We start from the raw sequence: 20054 nt of genomic DNA, 5'->3' as shown, positions 1-20054 counted from the left end.
TATATATGGTGTAATGACGATATTTTGATGTTTTTAATGGGATTACCGATACTTTTCAAACAGCGTATTTACGTGCGGTGTTTCTTTACCAATACTTCCCAGATTTTTAGCCGATCACCGCGGGGAGCATACGTATCGCAAAGAATCCGAGCTCCTGGTTATGGATAGGCGAGCATGATATAAAGTAAATACATTTAATTGTTCTCGTCATGATAGAGTTCTTTTAAATGTGCTTTATTACGATTTATTTAAATAAACGCGGTCATGTTACAATAAATGATGATCGAGTGAATTTTAGCTATGCTTTATATCAAGTGGTATAAACAAAACAAATACCCGAATAGTTGTTTAGATTTATAAAAGAAATAAGTCTGAGAATTATTCCAGTCATAAACAGTGAGGCTCAGTCGAGTTACCGAAAAACAGTTACCTGAGAGCCATATATTTCAATCAACACCTTCAGCTATTGAAATATTCTTCCTGCATACCGTATTCTTCAACCAGTAGAAGAAACTAAATAAAAGAAATGCCTTTATTTCTCCACTATTTCATCCTAGTAGCGTATGAATTTACATATTCATTCATAAATTGCAACACATGAGTATTCTTACAGCCCGAAGTGTAAGACGAGTTTTTCTAGAACGGACCAAATTACGGGAAAATCCTATCTGGTACGCGAGAATTGGTTTTCCAGCACCGACAAAAATAAGGGAAACTCCTGACCAGAATGCTAGAAAATGCATTGCGTACAACATGTGTGACTTCTCTTCTTTTAGAAATAAAAGTACACGTACTAACTGTGTTGTTACATTGTCACTATAATGTGAGACCATAAGGGTATATTTTTTTTTCAGTCTAACTCATCAAAGTGAGTACAAATTTCCCTGTACTAGAGAATCACGTGTGCAAGTTTGATTGTCTGAAAATGTATACTTGTTTGTACTTAAAAGAGGGTCATGAAAGGGAAGTGAATCACAAAAAAAGACAAAAAGATAAGGATGAATATAGAAACTGTTCTGTCGTGATACATATTTCATCTTTACAAAATAAAAATTTGAAAATATCGTCCTATTTGTATCCTAATAGCATTCAGTTTTACGGTTATGGGAGGGGATATCCGCCATTTAAGACATTTTATTAGTTGATATTCAGTATGCCAAGTGCATTATCCCCATTTGTATGTACATTAATATTATATCATTTTAATAATGACACTAGTCAGTGATTTTTTAATGAAATAATATGAATTAAGGCACTGCCTAGCATGGGGATTTATCTTTTATATATCTACTTACGAAGAACTATTCAACACTCAAAAGAAAGTGAAGCTTCGCTCTAAACAGTAAAGCTTACATGAAGTGTCATCATACCTCTTTCAGCGAATATCATACTTTGCAAAATTTATGGGAAGCCGTGATGTTGACGTCATTCACCGCGTTCTTGCACTGGCTTTAGGAAATTTTATTTGTTTGTTTGCACTCCACGCAGAAACTTGACAGTCTCTACACTTCCTTACTGTTTTAAAAGTGTTTTTCAGTTGCATGTTCAGTTTTCATCATGTTTGCGCGGTTTACGAATTTCTGTGACTGATTCGGGGTGCTCGGATGTTCATGCAGACAACCAGTCTGCGTTGTGTACATAAACCGGAACCGGAAAAAATCGCAAAAATTGTCGCAGTATATGCAGACAACAAAGACGAATAACTATATACGGACGTTACCGTCTCGGGGACTTTCATCCCCTATTAAAAGGTTTCAGTTATAAATTAATCACGAAACTTCAAATGCAAATATTTTAATTTAAATTGATTTCATTGTTTTAAATTGTAAAATTTAATTTTTGTTACATTTTTGTTGTTATCAAGACATCGTTTATATTAAGATAGATCAACAGTACTTTAAAAAACAGAGGAATACATAAGATCTTAGCTATGTAATTGATAAAAACGAACATCATTCGCACAATGAAATCTTGATTACCAAACATAATTGCCTTCATAATAATGACTGCAACAAAATAAGAATGTTCTCATAATAATTTTGACGTTATAAAACGAAGCTGAGAACCAGTCCACATTATACGTATAGCCAGGACCCATACCTAGTCGCCGTATAATAATTAACTGCTCCCTCTTCGGTGCAAAGTACATTTTCACTTCGTAAAAAACACAGCGACGACGTGTTTAAACTTGCAAAATATGACATTTTTTACCATGTCTGAAAGCGTTTAGACCCGGCTCTAACCCTTATGACCATGATATATACAGGTATCATACATGGACTTGTAGGCATAGGTTCTAGCTAAAGATTAATACCCTAATCGGTTATATAGGATAGCCCGAGGGATCAGGGCAGGTCACAAGGTAGTGTTCGAACTTAGAAAGTCTGCCTATTTTGACCACGTCGGAAAGAATTTCAATAAAGTTCGACCCTGTATCACCTAAACATATACCCGTATCATACAGTGATGTGTAGTTATGGATCCTGGCTATCATTAAACATCATGTTCGAATACACTGGATAGCCCTAGGGGTTGGGGCGGGTCGTATAAGAACAATATTTGGTCTTCTGAGTTCGTATTTGACCATGTCTAAAAGGTTTTCGACCGGATACGAGCCCCTATGCCAAAGAAATATATATATTATACATGGTCATACTGGTATGAGGCCTGGCTATCGAATGAGACCAAGTTTCAGTATCTGACCTACCCATAAGGGTCAAAGCCATTTAATGTCACCGGAAAATGGTCAAATTTAGGAAATATGTCATGACGGCTTTGAACCCGGTTTGAACCCTTATGACCATGATATATACATGCATCATGTATGGTCGTGTAGGTATGTAGGGTCAAATAAGGACAGTTTTTGTCTTCTAGCTTCGTATATGACCATGACTTAGAGATTTTCGACCGGATTCGAGCATTTATGCCAAAGAAATATACATATATTCTACATGGTTGTATAGGTGTAAGCCCTGGCTATCGATGGAGACCATATTTTAGTACCTAGGTGGCGTTAGAGGTCAGGGCATGTCATATATGGCTAAAAGATATGCCTCCATTTTAGAAAATACGGCTTTTTACCATGGAAGGCTTATGACCCAGTTGAATCCCGTTTGGCCAAAACATGTATCAGTTTTATACGTCGTCGACTAGGTATGGGTCCTGACTACAAAAAAAAACACGATGTTGGAGTACCTGATTTGGCCATTGGTGTCAAGAAAGGTAATACATGGAAGTGCGGAATTTCCATTGATATTGACACTAAGTAAGATTTTGACTTTTGTTCGAGTCTCTACATCGCGGGTACCTACCTATACCATATATGGACATGTTGGTAGATATCTAAGCTTTACATTCAAACTACTTACAAGTCCATTTGATGTCATCAGGGCTCAGGACAGGTCTCAGAATACGGCCAAACTTGTTTTATGCGAGAGGGTATTGGCCAAGACTAAGCTGGCCCGAACAGGAGAGCCGTGAGAATTGCTCAAATGATGTCACTGGACTGCCCTAACTGCTTTGAAAAGTTCATATTTTGAGAATATTACCGGACTTTGACCTATGACCTTGACCCCTAGTTCGAACCCGATTTAGCCTGCTTTCTGTAGCTACTGGCTTGTCCTTTGCAACAATGTATCATTTATTAAAACTCGACATAAGTTTATGGAGATATGACTCTTCCAACAAGGTCCATCCCTAAATTTAATATATGAAGTATGCATATTTCACAAAAAATGTACATTTTGAGACGGTTTGACGGTAAATACATACAAATTACATATCTTTCTAGACAATGTTTAGATTTAATTTATAAAAGTTATTTCATTACAATAGCTTGTGTTTGGAACGTTCTACCATAATTTGAAGTTAATGAAAAACACGGAATTGTTCCGTGCGGAAAAGTACTGAGGTACAGCTTTTATCCTAAATTATGTACAGACGGATTGGCAGATTTTTTTGCAACCTTCAGATATTATATATTTTTTTTTTATAAAAATAAGTTTTAAGTTTCTATTCATAGTTATAGACGCAAAATAAATAGATTATATAAGCACGTTTTCCTTTTTTTACGGCTAATATTTTACAAGCAAAAAATGCAAGCTCAGCAAATGTTTCTGGTGGCGTGTCCGTCGGTGAAAATTATTTTCATATTCGTTTAAATGATTGTTCCATCTACTTATTAAAAGAAATTTAATTTGATATCTTGTTCCAGACGCTTTTCATAATAAAATGAAATTGGTGAAATTTTCGACAAAAAAAAATGCGACAGAAATTACCGTAATATGGTCCCTCTAGCAAGTCTACAGATCGTATAGACTGACAAAACTTACCTGAATCTATTTATCTCCATAGAAATACATATCAACCAAACCGTGTTACTTTAGTTGTTGAAAAATATTTTTTAGGTAAATAAGGTATATTTTCGTATTTCTTTTTACGTTTGGACCTGGCACCAATGTTCGAGCCCAGGCGCTCGGGTTTAATCCTTGTTCTATGCCTCTATGAAAAAAGTTAGTGGAAATTTCTACAAATACACGTACTTTTGTCGTTATATTTGATTGAAAATGACCTCTTTTTTAATTGATTTCAGGCCCGGGTCCTGAACCCCTCTAGAGACCTGTCTGACCCAACCAGGGGGTTATGAATGTCTTTTTTTATGTAGTAATTTCAAAAATTCGATATCAAGGACATATCCGACACCCGGGACCCGAGAGGTGAGAGGGAAAATGTTCGTGTCTGACCTTAATCTTTTGCATATCGACTGCGTAACCCCTATTGGTTTTGCCTGGGTGTGTCAATCATTTTAAGCCTTTTAGAAAAACAAACATGATTTTATTTGGTAGTCTAAGAGCTGAAAAATGAAACGGTGAAAAGAGAAAATCTGAAAAAGTGCATTATTCTGGGAACTTGAAATTGTTTACTTCCTCATTTTTAGCGGTTGATTTTTTAAGGTCAGAGTTAGGGGTCGGGTCAAGGCCAACCGTTTGGTAGATCTACTTGGGGACCAACCAAAGTCCGTCGGAAAATCCCGATCGGGTACACTTTCTAAGTCGAAAAAAAGGCAGGAAATTTGACCCGTTTGAGCTGTGACTATTTCTTAGGTTACTACTATGTATTTTGATGCCGGTGTTATCATTTAAATGTTCAGAATTACCTAAGCTTTACAATATTATATATAATATAATATTTATTTCTGAAACAAAATTGCTTGACAACATACAATTGAAATGCTTCAAATGTCATTCATATGACCAAACCAAAATAAAATTGAAAATAGGAATTAGAAGTGTATCAATGTCGTTTTAAGCATACTTAAGATGATAAAGTTAGCAAAATAAATTCTTAATAATAATTAAAATAATTGCGTATAAAGCCCTTTAAATTAATTTTGACTCAACGGTTTTCATATTGATGGTATAGGTAGAATTCTTATGACTGAGTTATAAGAATCATTTTAATTTCTATTGGTTACAACATTAAAAGTAGTGTTATAATCAAAATATCACAATTTACATATAAATAGAGATAATACACTTATAAACAGCAAGTGAATGTGTCGTTTGAATACATTTTTTTATTCAACACTGGCAGCGATAAATATATTTTAATTTACAGATTATAACACAAGTCTATAATCACAATTATACACTTCATTGTAAGTCATATTAGATCATCTAGTGTATTTTCTCCACGTAGGTATCGTACTAGGAATGTCCCAAACATTCGCACACTTATTTATACAGTTTGCTGTTTTACTTTTTGAAAACTGCATCTGTGTTTTTAAGATGTGAAATATCATCATAATATATCAAAATGCAGTAGATTGTTGTTTGGTTTAAACGTCAGATCGACACCATTATATATCACGTGGCTACTTTCCAGCTTTTGCTTTGTTTTGGTTGAGAAAAAAAAACAACAAGGCTCCCCTCCAGGCATTATTCCAGGCAAGGGTTGGCACCTGGGTCAACTGACCTTCCGTTAGCTAGCCGGATGACTTCCTCACACAAAATAATTCAACATCCTAAATGAGGTTTTGAAACCGTAACGGTAAAGGACAAGTTATTCAAAACCACGGATCTTTACTACTCGACCAATGAGCTCCCTAAACGCAGTATGATAGGGTCTAACTGTAAATTATTCTAAGTTCCGATTAATGTAAACATAACCCAGGCAGAAGACACTTGTAACCAGAACAACGAAATCTTGCGAAGTATTACTTTATTTCAGGATCACATCTATTTTTATATCTGTAAAAGATTTATTACGATTTTCTGAAATATATAGGTTTCAATTTTAAATTAGTTATTTATAGGTTGAGACATTGCAAAGGCAGTGCACGACAAGTTCTTGAGACTGATATAGTATTGTCAAAAAGTGAACATTTTCGTATAAGTACTAATACCTCCAGTTTGATTTAAAAGAACTTTGATCGACATTTAATTAGAAAATATTTCATCTTCAAATGGTATGCTAGACTGGATATTAAGTATTTGTCAACATAATGTTTTGTAACGTATTTCGATTTACTGAAGTAAAGAACATTCTAATTAAATATTTCTTCTAAAATACGATTGTCGTGAAACGTGCTATGTGGTCATTTTATCACGTTTCATCGGCCAATCGTATAACACCAACACCAACGATATTTATTTATTATTTCGGCGAGATCTTTTATTACGTTAACGTCTTTAAAGTGACGTCAACTCGGAAATGAGGCCATTATATGCCAGTAAGTTTGTTATGTTTTCATTTCCATAGAAACAATAGTATATGTTTCTGATTACGAAAAGATTTAACCTACATCAATGAACAGCGTAAATGTCCAGTTGAGATCGGCCCAAATCGCTCAATACTTCGCGTACGACGTAGTAACCAACATCAGCCCAAAATCGGTCCTTGAGATTTTGATAGGGTTCACGAGACGTTGAAAGCGTTGTCCAATTGTAACTTCATTGTCAAGTTATTTCAGAGCCCATCCTTAAAAAGATTTTATAGCCTGCAAAACATTTCACCTACTTTCACGACATCGTTCTTTGACAGCAAGGCCTTTTTGGAAGCAAGACAACGATTTTCCTTCCAATTTCCTTCGGACAGTCAGTACCTGGTTATCTAAAAGTCCAACAATTAATAAGTTACAATAATGTCATCGGGTCAATTTAAGTAAGGAATTAGGATTTGTCTTCGCATGATAACTCACATAGTTTCAAATAAAAATGCAAGTAACAGAGTTCAAATTTCTATTTTTCATTTAAATGTCCATAATGCAGACGCCTGTGTTTGAAGCTGCATTGTGCTAGAGGAGAGAAAAAATATTATCTAATGATAACAAAATTCGCGATTCATAAACGATTAATGTGACGATTGTGATCGTTTCAGCGTAAACAATCTTGTACTAACAATCTGACACAGCTGCTTCCAGACTTTGTGGTCTTATGTAGTGGCACAGTTTGGTCGAGCTTAGACAGAAATAAATTAAAGACAAACGTGTTTTTTTATTTAATTTACTAAAGAACTGACAGAGGAGAAGGCAGTGGAACAGCCAGACGATGGGCAGTAAAAGGTTACAACGCACATTTTCTCATCAACCGTCGGCGCAGATGAACTAGATTTATATTGTTTTGATATATAAGTGTAAATATAATCTGAAAAGTAGATCCCTCGGAAGAACCGAGAACAATGCAAATAGTGAAAATTGCAGACTCGGTTTGATTGAGCAGTTAAGTCGCAGTTTACAAGATTTACTTAAAGTCGTTAACTTCATCTCTTTAAAAACACGAGCTGTTATAAACATATACTTGTCATCATATCTATTGACATCAACCTGTTAAGGTGGTGTTAGTGTTAGGAAGTGCTGAAAGTTTGTCAAGCTGGAAATAAAAAATGCAACCTCAATTATTTGGATAATGTAGATTAAAGCCTGTACTCGTGTTTTAACAGTAGAAAAACTTGTATTAACAGTCTGAGAGAGATTTTCAAGCCCATGTGCGGTTCAAACACCTAATATATATGCGCGTTCCGTGGCAAAGCGTAAACGCATTACGTCCCCAAAGTAGGTAATTTAAGGAAATGACGTAAACGTGGACAAACAATGCTTACATTCCGCCGCATTTCTTGTAAATTTAATGACGTTTCAGGATAATTTATTCGTTTATTAGTTTTCACGAGTTTTATGCTAGAATGGCGCGTGTTCATTTTGTGATATAATATATTCAGAATCCCCGAGAATCGTTGTTACACTCACCCTATCTGTTTCGGGTTTGCATTAAAACATTTTAGACGTTAAATAATTTTAAATAATGTCATAAAATTGGGGTATGATATTCGGATCACTTTGATTATGGGGAAATATGTAAAAACAGAAAAACAGAAAAGCACACATACTGTACATATTATTTCACCATATTGAAAACCTTTCGTGTCAGATCAATATCTGTGCACCTTATCAAGAGGATTTTGTAAATATTTGACAAAAAATATTTCCCATTATGAGACGACATGTCATACACAACACTCAGGTCCCTAGTTTTAAGGTTAAGGCCGCAATAAGAGGTTAAAAAAACAAAAAAGCACACATACTGTACATTTTATTTCACCATATTATAAACCTTTCGTGTCAGATCAATAACTGTGCACCTTATCAAGAGGATTTTGTAAATATTTGACAAAATTATTTCACATTATGAGACGACATGTCACACGCAACACTCAGGTCCCTAGTTCTAAGATCAAGGCCACAATAAGAGGTTATATGTTGTCATGTTCTGTTTCTTGTCCAGTACTCTGTCATTCATCAAGGGATTTTAAAATTAATTGTCACAAATGTTCTTCATAATGATTGATGTATCACGTGCAAATTCCAGACCCCTAGCTCCAATGTCAGACCATTTGTGGTAATTTTTGTATATCTTATTAACTTTGCATACATATTATACATTAAAAGAATTTTAGAAGGTCACAGGCACCCAAGCTAACTCTTTTTTTTGTACATGCAATTACCCCCCCCCCCCCCCCCCCCCCCCCCACACACACACCCCTTTAATACGATAAATAACAGTACATTTGTTTGGTGTCTGTAAATGTTGAACCAGTACGAATGTGTAGTACAATTCGGGCTCGTATATAAAGCAGCACCGAAACTAATCTTATTGGGTTAGTGGACTTGCTGTGGCATGTGTGTGTTCGTTTGTACTGCTAGGCGCTTTGCAGTAATTGGTCTGGTATATTGTGTTGGTGATTTAGTTCGTATAAATTCTCTCTACTATATACTACTTTATAATGCGAACTTGTATCCTAGCGGATCTCACGTATGGTAAAGTCAACTGTTCTGAATATATTTATATCCCTTAATGCAAACTATCTCTATATATTCAATGTATCCTCGAGATCCAGTTAGCTTTCAGAGACAGAAAATATAGCTTCTCTGATCCCAATCAGTTAAAAAGACTAAAATGTCACTACTGATTTGTTAGACATGAAAACAGAGATTTGAGTATATATATGCAAATGTTGAACCAGTACGAATGTGTAGTACAATTCGGGCTCGTATATAAAGCAGCACCGAAACTAATCTTATTGGGTTAGTGGACTTGCTGTGGCATGTGTGTGTTCGTTTGTACTGCTAGGCGCTTTGCCGTAATTGGTCTGGTATATTGTGTTGGTGATTTAGTTCGTATAAATTCTCTCTACTATATACTACTTTATAATGCGAACTTGTATCCTAGCGGATCTCACGTATGGTAAAGTCAACTGTTCTGAATATAAATAATATCCCTTAATGCAAACTATCTCTATATATTCAATGTATCCTCCACTGGCGCCAGATCAGAAAGAAAATGCCCCTGTACATGTTATACCCTACCCCTAGGTATTCTATAAGAACCATGGTCATGAACGGGAAAGTGCACTAACCCGTTTCAATCGTACATTTCTCAACTTAAACGCGCAGTTCGGTGAATGGGTACCTAGTATATTGAACAAGCGATAATTTATCTTCCATCGTGCACCAGTCACATTGTCTCAATATTCCATATTGCTGAGATTATCAACATATTTTATGCTTTCGTCAACGTTACAGAAAAAACTTGCTTGAACTTCCCTAATGAACATCCGGTCTAGAGGTCACGGCAGTGCGCACATGTTTGGCGAAACGTAAACAAACAAAAACAGATTTTTAAAAAATCAAAATTTTACACTAAAACTCGAAATGATGAATGAAATTCATCTTGTATATGATCTTTAATTTGAAATCGTACATTGGTCTGCGTCTGTTCTGTATATTTTATTCATTTTGCACATTTTGCTGCATTTTCACATTTTAGCGAACACGTGTAGTAAAATGACGATTGACATACATTTTTACAACAGCCAATCAGAATGGTTTTGTAATCTAGAACGGAACTTCACCAGGGAAGTTCAAGCAAGTTTTTTGTGTAATGTTGAAATTACTATAAACTACGCGTTGTTTTTCTAAGATAAGATGTATTGAAAAATGTGACCGATGCACAATGGAAGATAAATTACCACTTGTTTGATATCCATAGTACACATTTACCCCACTGCGTGTTTTAGGTATGAAATGCGCTTTTGAAACGGGTTAGTATATTTTCCCGTTCACGACCATGGTTCTTATAGAATACCTAGGGGTAGGGTATAATATGTACAGAGGCATTTTCTTTCTGATCTGGCGCCAGTGGTATCCTCGAAATCCAGTTAACTTTCAGAGACAGAAAATATAGCTTCTCTGGTCCCAATCAGTAAAAAAGACTAAAATGTCACTACTGATTTGTGAGACATGAAAACAGAGATTTGAGTATATATATGCAAATGTTGAACCAGTACAAATGTGTAGTACAATTCGGGCTCGTATATAAAGCAGCACCGAAACTAATCTTATTGGGTTAGTGGACTTGCTGTGGCATGTGTGTGTTCGTTTGTACTGCTAGGCGCTTTGCCGTAATTGGTCTGGTATATTGTGTTGGTGATTTAGTTCGTATAAATTCTCTCTACTTTATATATATATAAAGCTATAAACAATTGTAGACTTATGAAATGCAAACACAGGCGCAAGTAGTTACAGCTTTATGATATATATAGGTAACTAAAACATAACAATTGTTGCTGTATATTAGGTTGTTATGTAGTGTAGCTCTGCATTGAACAACATATTAAAAATCAAGTTTCAAGTATTTAATTTGTTTATCAGTTTATCAGTTTCCTCCATTTAAAATGATAAAATAAATCATCATGTATTTTTCCCTTACTTATTCAAAAATTAATAACTTGAAATCTTTAAAAAATAGATAATTTAGCATTTGAAAGCATTCACAAATTATAGATTTCCAAACATTTTCAAACTTTATAACGTCTGCATTAAATATAAGATATATAATTATAATTGTTAGAATACTAAAGATGTTATATTCGCAATATGTTTCGTAAAATAATATCCCTGGGACGTTTATTGGCAAGTGGTCAAGCATCTGTAGAAACATGATTTTTTTATATTGTTTACGGTAAAGCACTATGTTTTGGTTAGTTACCACACACACACAAAAAAAGAATAGAAAAAAAGTAACAGACTTTATACAAAAAATTTGTAACGGTTTATTTTATTGTCACAGTGCTGAAAATTTGGGTAAAATAAAAGACAAAAACATCAGTCCTTGGCGATTGAGGGAGGTTTCCAATGGTCATAGATGCCACAAACTGTACGGTTCTGTTGTAGAATTCTTAAAATGGGTGAACGTAAAAGTGTTCAGATAATAGTGGTAAAAGACACTTGTGCTATGATTTAAAAAAGAAACTGCACTGTAGCATTGGGTTTTGAATTATTCTATGCTTTTCAGTGAAATATTGAAATTAACAAATGAAATAAAGTAAGCCTTGAAAATATCAATATTGTTTTTACTGTTACGAAACTATACTGGAAAGCGAAAGAATATGAATTAGAAATAGATTTGTTGCAAAATATACTTTAGTAAAGATACAGGTGAAAAGAAAACACATATAGCACCATAAAGATATGTCCCATCATTTTAAAATTGATAATAAATCTGGAAACCTAAAAAAATGTTTTTTGTGTTTTTTTTTTTTTGGGTTTAACGCTGTTTTTCAACAGTATTTCAGTCATGTAACTGCGGGCAGTTAACCTAACCAGTGTTCCTGGATTCTGTACCAGTACAAACCTGTTCTCCGCAAATAACTGTCAACTTCCCCACATGAATCAGAGGTAGAGGACTAATGATTTCAGACACAATGTCGTTTATCAAATAGTCACGGAGAACAAACTCCCCGCCCGAGGATCGAACTCACGACCCCGCGATCCGTAGACCAACGCTCTACCTACTGAGCTAAGCGGACGGGCTACGTGAAAAAATATTTGACAGTTCCTTTTCTTACAAAGGTATTGTTACGTCATGATATTATGACGTCATGGTGCATTGCGCGTGACGTTGCGAGGTTAAAATCGTATACTTGTTTTTAGATTATTGAAAATGTAACAAAAGAGAGAAAATTTATAACTTTCAATATATGACCTAAATATATTTCACTCATAAACATCTGGCCGCTTTTAAGATTTCGGGAGAAGGAAACACAATAAGAAATTGGTATTCTTTAGTATAAGAAAAAAACACTTTAAACTTACAATGGCTGAAGCACACACCTGGACCCATGTAAATTGTATCTAATCGACATTTTTGTTTTGTTGCAAAATATTAGCAGTGTTGAATAGAAGAATAGAAACGGAGAGAAAAAGTTTCCAATTATTTACCGCCAAGGATGACTAACATGCCTAATGAGGCACTAACAATGATTGGCGTTACAAAATACTTCTTATTAGGCACGTTTAACTATTGATAAGTACCATGTGGTCTTCGATTAGTTTGTTTATTTACACAGTGCGGCATGGGTTTTTAATTTATTGTTTTATTGAATGCTACTATTTAATTGTGAATTTGATGCATACACTTGTTGACTGATTCGAGGAAAAAACTTTAAATCTGTATCCGCCAATATGCGACTTTACATTTTTTAACACCTCAGTTGAAGAAAAATTGCGATTTCAAGATCTATCTATATGAGACAGCCATCAAATGTATGTATTATTTTAAAGGTCTATCATTATTCTGTTATGCCAGATGATATAATAAATGCTAAACCCGCTTCTATATTGGCCCGCAATCATTAAATATATTGGCAGGAAGTACATAATGACAGACCGAATGTAAATTATAAACGTGCTCCTGCGAAACGGTCGTATTTATTGTTTTAGCAATTCAATTTGATTTCTGTTAGGTTTGGATACATATTTAGTTTGATGATATGTATCTATCAATTTTATACAGGTATGTTTTTCTTATTAATATCGGTAATTAAGATACGTTTATCACTCCGAACTGTTTGCAAAACATTTGATCAAAGTTCTGTCCATTGTCTTGACTTTTTTAACTTTCAATTTAGAACCCATATCCAATGGAATTTGCAATTTATGTGTGATATTTTATTATTTTACTATAGATTATTAGAATATTTGCACATGTATTACTACAAAGAATTATTTCTATTATATTTTCTTATTGTGTATTTTCAAGTTCACGATTTTCTAGCCTTGTTCAGTATTCTGTTCGAGGATGATGAAGATATTTACACTCCAAAGCTGGGTGAAGAAAAAGCGGTCGGTGGCTATGGACAGAGCATGAATTCTTTTAAGGTTATACTTTTAACTAGTGTTAACAGTATTTAATTACCTTAATAAAATGCTCTTGAACAGAGCTTTATTTTATTTAATAACAAGTCTGACAATAAATTATACGGGAAAAAAATGTAACAGTAGTAGAGTTTTTTTCCACAAAAGTTTTAAGCGCAACAAAAGAGGAACAACACTTGACAAAGTCTTGTTTTTGTTTTGCATTATTATTATTGTAAACTTAACATCACCTTTCATTTGAAATATATAAACTGCACACATCTTTTTTAATTGAAAATTGCGACAGAAAGATTGATCGATTTATAAATTTGAAAGGGAAATAACTCTGATTGACTTAACAAGTTTTAAGAACTTTCTTTCGCATTTCATTCATTAAGCTCTTTTTTTATTTATGACACATACATATTGCGTCTGATACTACAGTCATCCTCCAGATACAATTGGAATTTAGACAATAGTTGCTAACCGAGTGTCCTGATATAGCCAAGGATTTTAAATTCCTCTTTGTTGATACACCAACCCCATCCTGCGGCAAAACATGAATAAGTACATAAGTACTGAGGCCCCGCTAGTCGGTGATACTGAGGGAGAATACCCAGAAGATTTTTGAAGAAACACCAAGTTACCTTCATTCCAATGAAAGAGTGCAAATTTGCTAACTGATTAATGTATGACCTATGTAATAATGCACCCCCTTTTGAAGAGTATTCAATTCCTACATGTACAATAAACCTACTTTAAGTTAAAATTGTTCAGGGGGCATAGGTTCAAGCCCCACTTGGTCCCAAATTTTGTTTTCTTATATTTCATTTTTTTTCTATTAAGTTTTTTTTTTCTTTTTTTCAGGACCTATTATTGATTTATTGTAAAAAAAGTGAACATTTTTCATTTGATAAGTGATTTCTTGCTGTTCAAAGTGAAATTACTGCTGAAACAGAAAGGGGCAGAGATAGAAATATTAAAATACTGAGTTACATCCGGTAAAAATTGTTTGTTTTGCCTTTACTCTTTACATTACATATTGTGAAGAAATGTAGGTAGGTTTTACGTTTGCCCCAAGGTTATGTTTGAACAAGGTGAGCAAAATTTAAAGCAGTCCCACAGAACTCGACCTTGATTTTTCAATGTGAGAGTTAAATTTTTTTTTTCATTTAATCCTTTCACTTGAGGCACCCAAGAAAGAATGATATTCACAGTTTTATTTTGTGTTCTATAATTGTTTACCAATAGTTCGACGTTTCTTTTATCAAAATTAATGGTAAAATGAATTCTCTGTAAAGGTTTTGGAAAATGACTATCACTTTAAAATTTGTCTCTACTCGAGCTTGAAGAAATATCATGAATTAGGGAAAAATGGGGTAACTAGGACAATGGGGAAACTGGGACATTTTACACTTTTCAGTAATTTGGGGTAAATATGACTTACGTCCCCTTAATAAGATCATTTGTTGAAAAAGAACATTCATTGCTACTGTCTATTATGGCAAAAGTTTTCTCCCGAAGGAGTTAAGAAATATTCTAAGAATCGATTTTCTGAGACCTTTGTTGAGAGTATTACTAATTGAATAAAAATAAGAAAACATAAATTATACGCTGTATGTAATTATGCCTGTTTTTCAAGATGTTGCATTAAAATATTCTCGTTATGTTGCTGTCTAGTGAAACGCACAGTAGGAAAAGTCTTCTGATTTTTTTTAATAAATGTATTTGCTTATATGTGCTCGGAACATCGACCAGATCTTAAAGATATTTAATTTCGATACGGATTGGTTATAAATGTGACGTCATGATGATTTAAGACGCAATAAGCTGGTTCTTGTATATATGTAATATCGGATTAAACATGTTTGAAATATTGAATCATATTATGTACTATTGCAAATCAAGGACATGACATTATTCTTTTTACATTCTATCAAAAAGTATAATAATTTTGTTTCAATGACTTTCATTTTGAATAATAAAGTGGTCTGTCATGAACTGTTGCGTTGACGTCGGACAACGACGTTATCAAACAGGTGCTTGTTTGTGAAATATGACATGTCCAAATTATTCATCTTAGTATGTGTTGATACCTTAAGTTACTGGAAGAGTTGCAAAACTGTAGTTATAACATTACTATTAAATACACTGAGATTTGTTTTTAAGAAATTACAACATACTTTTTTTTTAACGTGCCTTTTCAAAAGTGTCCCACTTACCAAAATGTATTAGGGCAAGTGGGACACTGTCGCTAAGAACAAAGTTCTCCATGATTTGATTTTTGGATAAGCTGAATGCTGAACGAAAAGGGGGACATGCTTCAATGAACAGTATATAAAATGTTGTACATAACTGGACATAACGGTAACCACTATTAATTGTCAACTTTTAATAGTTTTCTTAAATGAAATGAAAAAAAAAAAGAAAGTCTACTATGATAATGATGAAACTTTGATATTTAGCAAGTATACCACTAGTTCACTGGCATAGTCCTTATCTATATTAGCTTAACTTGGGAGCAATAACTGAACATTTTCTACCTGATACCAAGTTTACATGATCCAAGTCACTGTTTAGTCACATGGGCTTATTTAAAGGCAGTCGTACCGTGAACCCCTCCCAGTCATTCCCCGTAAAATCCGGCAAGTTTAGAACTTTTGAAAGCCTAATACTGATATTTCTTTAATTTTTAAAGAAACTGTCGGCACCCCCTCCACCCTGAGTCTTCATGTACGCAAAAAGCTAGTTATTGTCCTTATTTCTTTGTGAAAAAAGACACACATTTGTAATTGTCCCGTTATTATTTGGTAAAAACTATGTTTTAAGACTGTTTCAAATTTGGTCAGTAAAAGTCACATATATAAGTACAAGTATGGATTATTTCAAGTTTATGTTTAACTCACACATAGTTATTTACACTTATTACATGTTTGATTTTATATGTTTTATATAATAAACATGTATTGAAACAAATAATGACATTATTTGGGTAAACATTGGACATATTGACTTCTTGATACAGCCTTGTTTTACAAAACAGTCATAAATTGTAATTAATACTGAGCTTTATTTTCAATTTAGACTTCTTTTTTGATCTGTGGACATGAATGGTTTCATTTGTCTTAAATGCGACTGTAATATACAACATTTTGATACAACTAAAATGTCCCAAGTTACCCCAACTGGGTGGGGTAATTTTGGACACTTGACCAATGTTTCATTATTTTATAGTAAAGTATAGGTTATCAGGTATCTGTAACGGTTGCGCCTAGTGACATCAATCGATCCAGTTTATATTTTGTCTTTCTACAATATTACTCACCAGAGTTTCTTTAAGTGTCCCAGTTACCCCATTTTACCCTATACAAAATTCATATAAAACGGCAAAGTTGTTATAATTTTGCATACAAGTCTCTAACTGAATACAGTACATTGCTGTAACATTGTTTTGAACATTTGAAATTTTCACCATTAGGTGGGTCATACATTAAGTGTGAGTGAAAAATACCAAAGACACGTCATTGGTTTAACTGAGTTAATAATCATAGTGTTTCCCCAGAAACACCAGACGAGTATATTGTCTCTAAAGATCAGAGCAAACCCTCAAGTCGTTGCGATAAAATATCTTTTACGTGTTAGACTTGTGTAGCCGATGGCAATTTTTTTTGTGGTATAAATAAACGATATATATTTTCTTGGCAAACATTACTGAACATGCTACGGAACTCGCTAGGCAAGCATATGAGATATCTATGGATTATTCATATTGTGTCATCCACGGATGTCATCATACACTATTGAGAGACATCCAGGCATGACTAATTAAACAAAGAATAATTGATAAGTAATATCTTCCATAATGTACTGTGGCTAAAGATATATGTACAAAAAATGTGGTCCAGACTTTTTTTCATTTATTGGCCGTACATATAATGCATACATAACATCAAATGAAAATTTCAAATTCATAATCAACCGTTTTCCTTTTTAAAGACTTCTCATATGACACCAGTACTGGTTTTCCCAAAAAGCGGACTCGAGAGTGGTTCAAATAAGCTTAAGCTTTCATCACAATCGAGCTAAAACAAATTAGTATAAACTAAACTAAAGAAAGGTATTCATAAAATACAGTGTTTCAAGTTTTCTCTCCTGAGAAGTTTTTATATATTCTCTCCAAAAAACTCCAAATTTTGCTTTCGAGACAACACTAAACGGGATATGAAACACATAAAACATATGTAACAGACGGCTCGTGGAGTGTGATATGATAGAGGGAGGCACAACAACGCTATATATTTGATAAACTGTATTAAGTGCGATAAACCCGTATATGTTGGGAAACATCAAGATCATTTAAAGAGAGAGTAATGAAGCATGAAGCGAACATTCGACTAAAACACACAACACCTGTCGAAGGACATTTCAATATGCTTGATCACAACATAGATTATGATAGAGCACATGAAAGAAAACAGTTGATGCTATCGACAAAACAAAGAACTTAAGTGGATCTGGAGATAAAGCTCGTCCGAGGAAACTATTTTAAGTAGACCAAAATCCAAATAACAGAATGAGATTAATAGCTTGTCTAGTATTCAACAGTTTACAAAAAAATTCACCGACCTATGTGCTGGATTATTTGTCTGTTACCTTGATAAGCATTTCATTGTAATTTCTTAGCATTTCTTGCAAATCTGTAATATGTGCCCATAGCATTAAGCAGTATCAATGATTACAATGTAGTACATATTTCTGTCATGCACTGCTATAGATAAAACAGTTTTTGTAATATGTTGTTTCAGTGTGTCTTGTGTTCGTCATAAAAATCATTTATTATTTATGCATCTTAACTTTTAATATACTTTGCTATCAAGTATAGATTGCTGTATTAAATTTTATATAAAATCGATGTTAACAACGTATAAAATTATCAATATTCAGCAGATAGACATGTTAGATTATATTGTTGAGTATCGTGTCAATGAACATCACTTGTTTACAATATCAACTTCACCTGAAAAGAGTGTGATTTTTTTTGTAGAATATTGAAACAAATGATATGCAAACCAAAAACACTTGTATATTGAAGCGGATATGTAATAGTTGTACATCGTCTGTTTATTCTACTTACGTTAACATTTTACTCTATGTTTCCATTATGTGCATCTTGATATCTATATACGGGCTTGTATGCAATTATAGAGAGATAAGGAAAATATCGTTTCAATTGTTGAATACGGATTTTCCATTAGAACGGTTCGATATATGTGTGGTTGGAGCTGGTCTTTCAGGTGCAGTTATAGCGGAAAGATATGCATCAACAACAAATAAAACTATTTCTATGATAGAAAAACGAAATCATATTGGAGGGAACTGTTACGATTACACCGATATTGAAACAGGTATTCGTGTATCAAAATACGGGGTCCATCTTTTCCATACTAAATATGATCGTGTATGGTCATATATTCAACAGTTTGGTAAATGGGTTCCATATGAACTTAAAGTACAAGCACTTATTCAAGGAAAACATGTTCCGGTACCAGTCAATATTGATACAGTCAATACATTATTCAATATTCGTATTTCAAATGCCGATGAAATGAAGAATTGGCTGCAAAATGTGCAGATTCATTATAATCGTTATCCAATTAATTCTGAGGAGGTCATCTTATCAAGAGTTGGTAAAGTGTTGTACGAATATATATTTAAACCATACACTTTTAAGAAATGGAACAAAACTCCAGCGGAACTTGATCCATCTGTGCTTGGTTGGATTCCAGTAAGAACAAACTGGGATAATCGTTACTTTACTGATCCTTATCAGGCCGTGCCAAAAGAGGGCTACACAAAAATGATTGAAAATATGCTCAATTCAACACTTATAACGTTGAAATTAAATACAGACTATTTTAAGGTTTCTGAGCGAATGGAATGTGGAAAAACCTTTTTCACTGGTCCGATTGATAGATATCATGCAAAATTTGGGCTAGACCCCTTGGAGTATCGATCATTACTTTTCGAAAGAAAAGTGATAAAAAATGTAAAACACTTCCAGCCAACATTGATAGTGACCCATCCAAGCTCAGTGGAAAATTTTACACGAATTGTAGAATACAAATGGCTAGATCATGAAAAATACAATTCAAATGACACAGTTATTTTTATTGAAAGGTCGACAGATATCGGTGAGCCGTATTATCCGGTACCAAATAAAATGAATGAGGATCTGTATAAAAAGTACCAGGCGTACACACAGTTAGAAAGTAACTTACACTTTCTCGGTAGATCAGCGAAGTATGAATATTTTGATATGGATGAAGCAATTAAAAATGCACTTGACACATTTTACAGTGTGTCATGA

General features: G+C 33.9%; 1 protein-coding gene across 1 annotated transcript in view; it reads left to right on the top strand.

Moving 5' to 3' along the window:
- The window catches only part of LOC128546344 (probable UDP-galactopyranose mutase), a 33810-nt gene extending 13756 nt beyond the window's left edge, over nucleotides 1-20054 (top strand). The window contains exon 2 of the mRNA XM_053516766.1: nucleotides 18943-20054. Coding sequence (XP_053372741.1) covers nucleotides 18943-20054 — 1112 coding nt within the window. The remainder of the gene's footprint in view (nucleotides 1-18942) is intronic.

This window comes from Mercenaria mercenaria, chromosome 10, assembly GCF_021730395.1.
Source record: "Mercenaria mercenaria strain notata chromosome 10, MADL_Memer_1, whole genome shotgun sequence".
Classification (NCBI taxonomy): Eukaryota; Metazoa; Mollusca; class Bivalvia; order Venerida; family Veneridae; genus Mercenaria; species Mercenaria mercenaria.
This window is presented reverse-complemented; position numbering and strand designations above follow the sequence as displayed.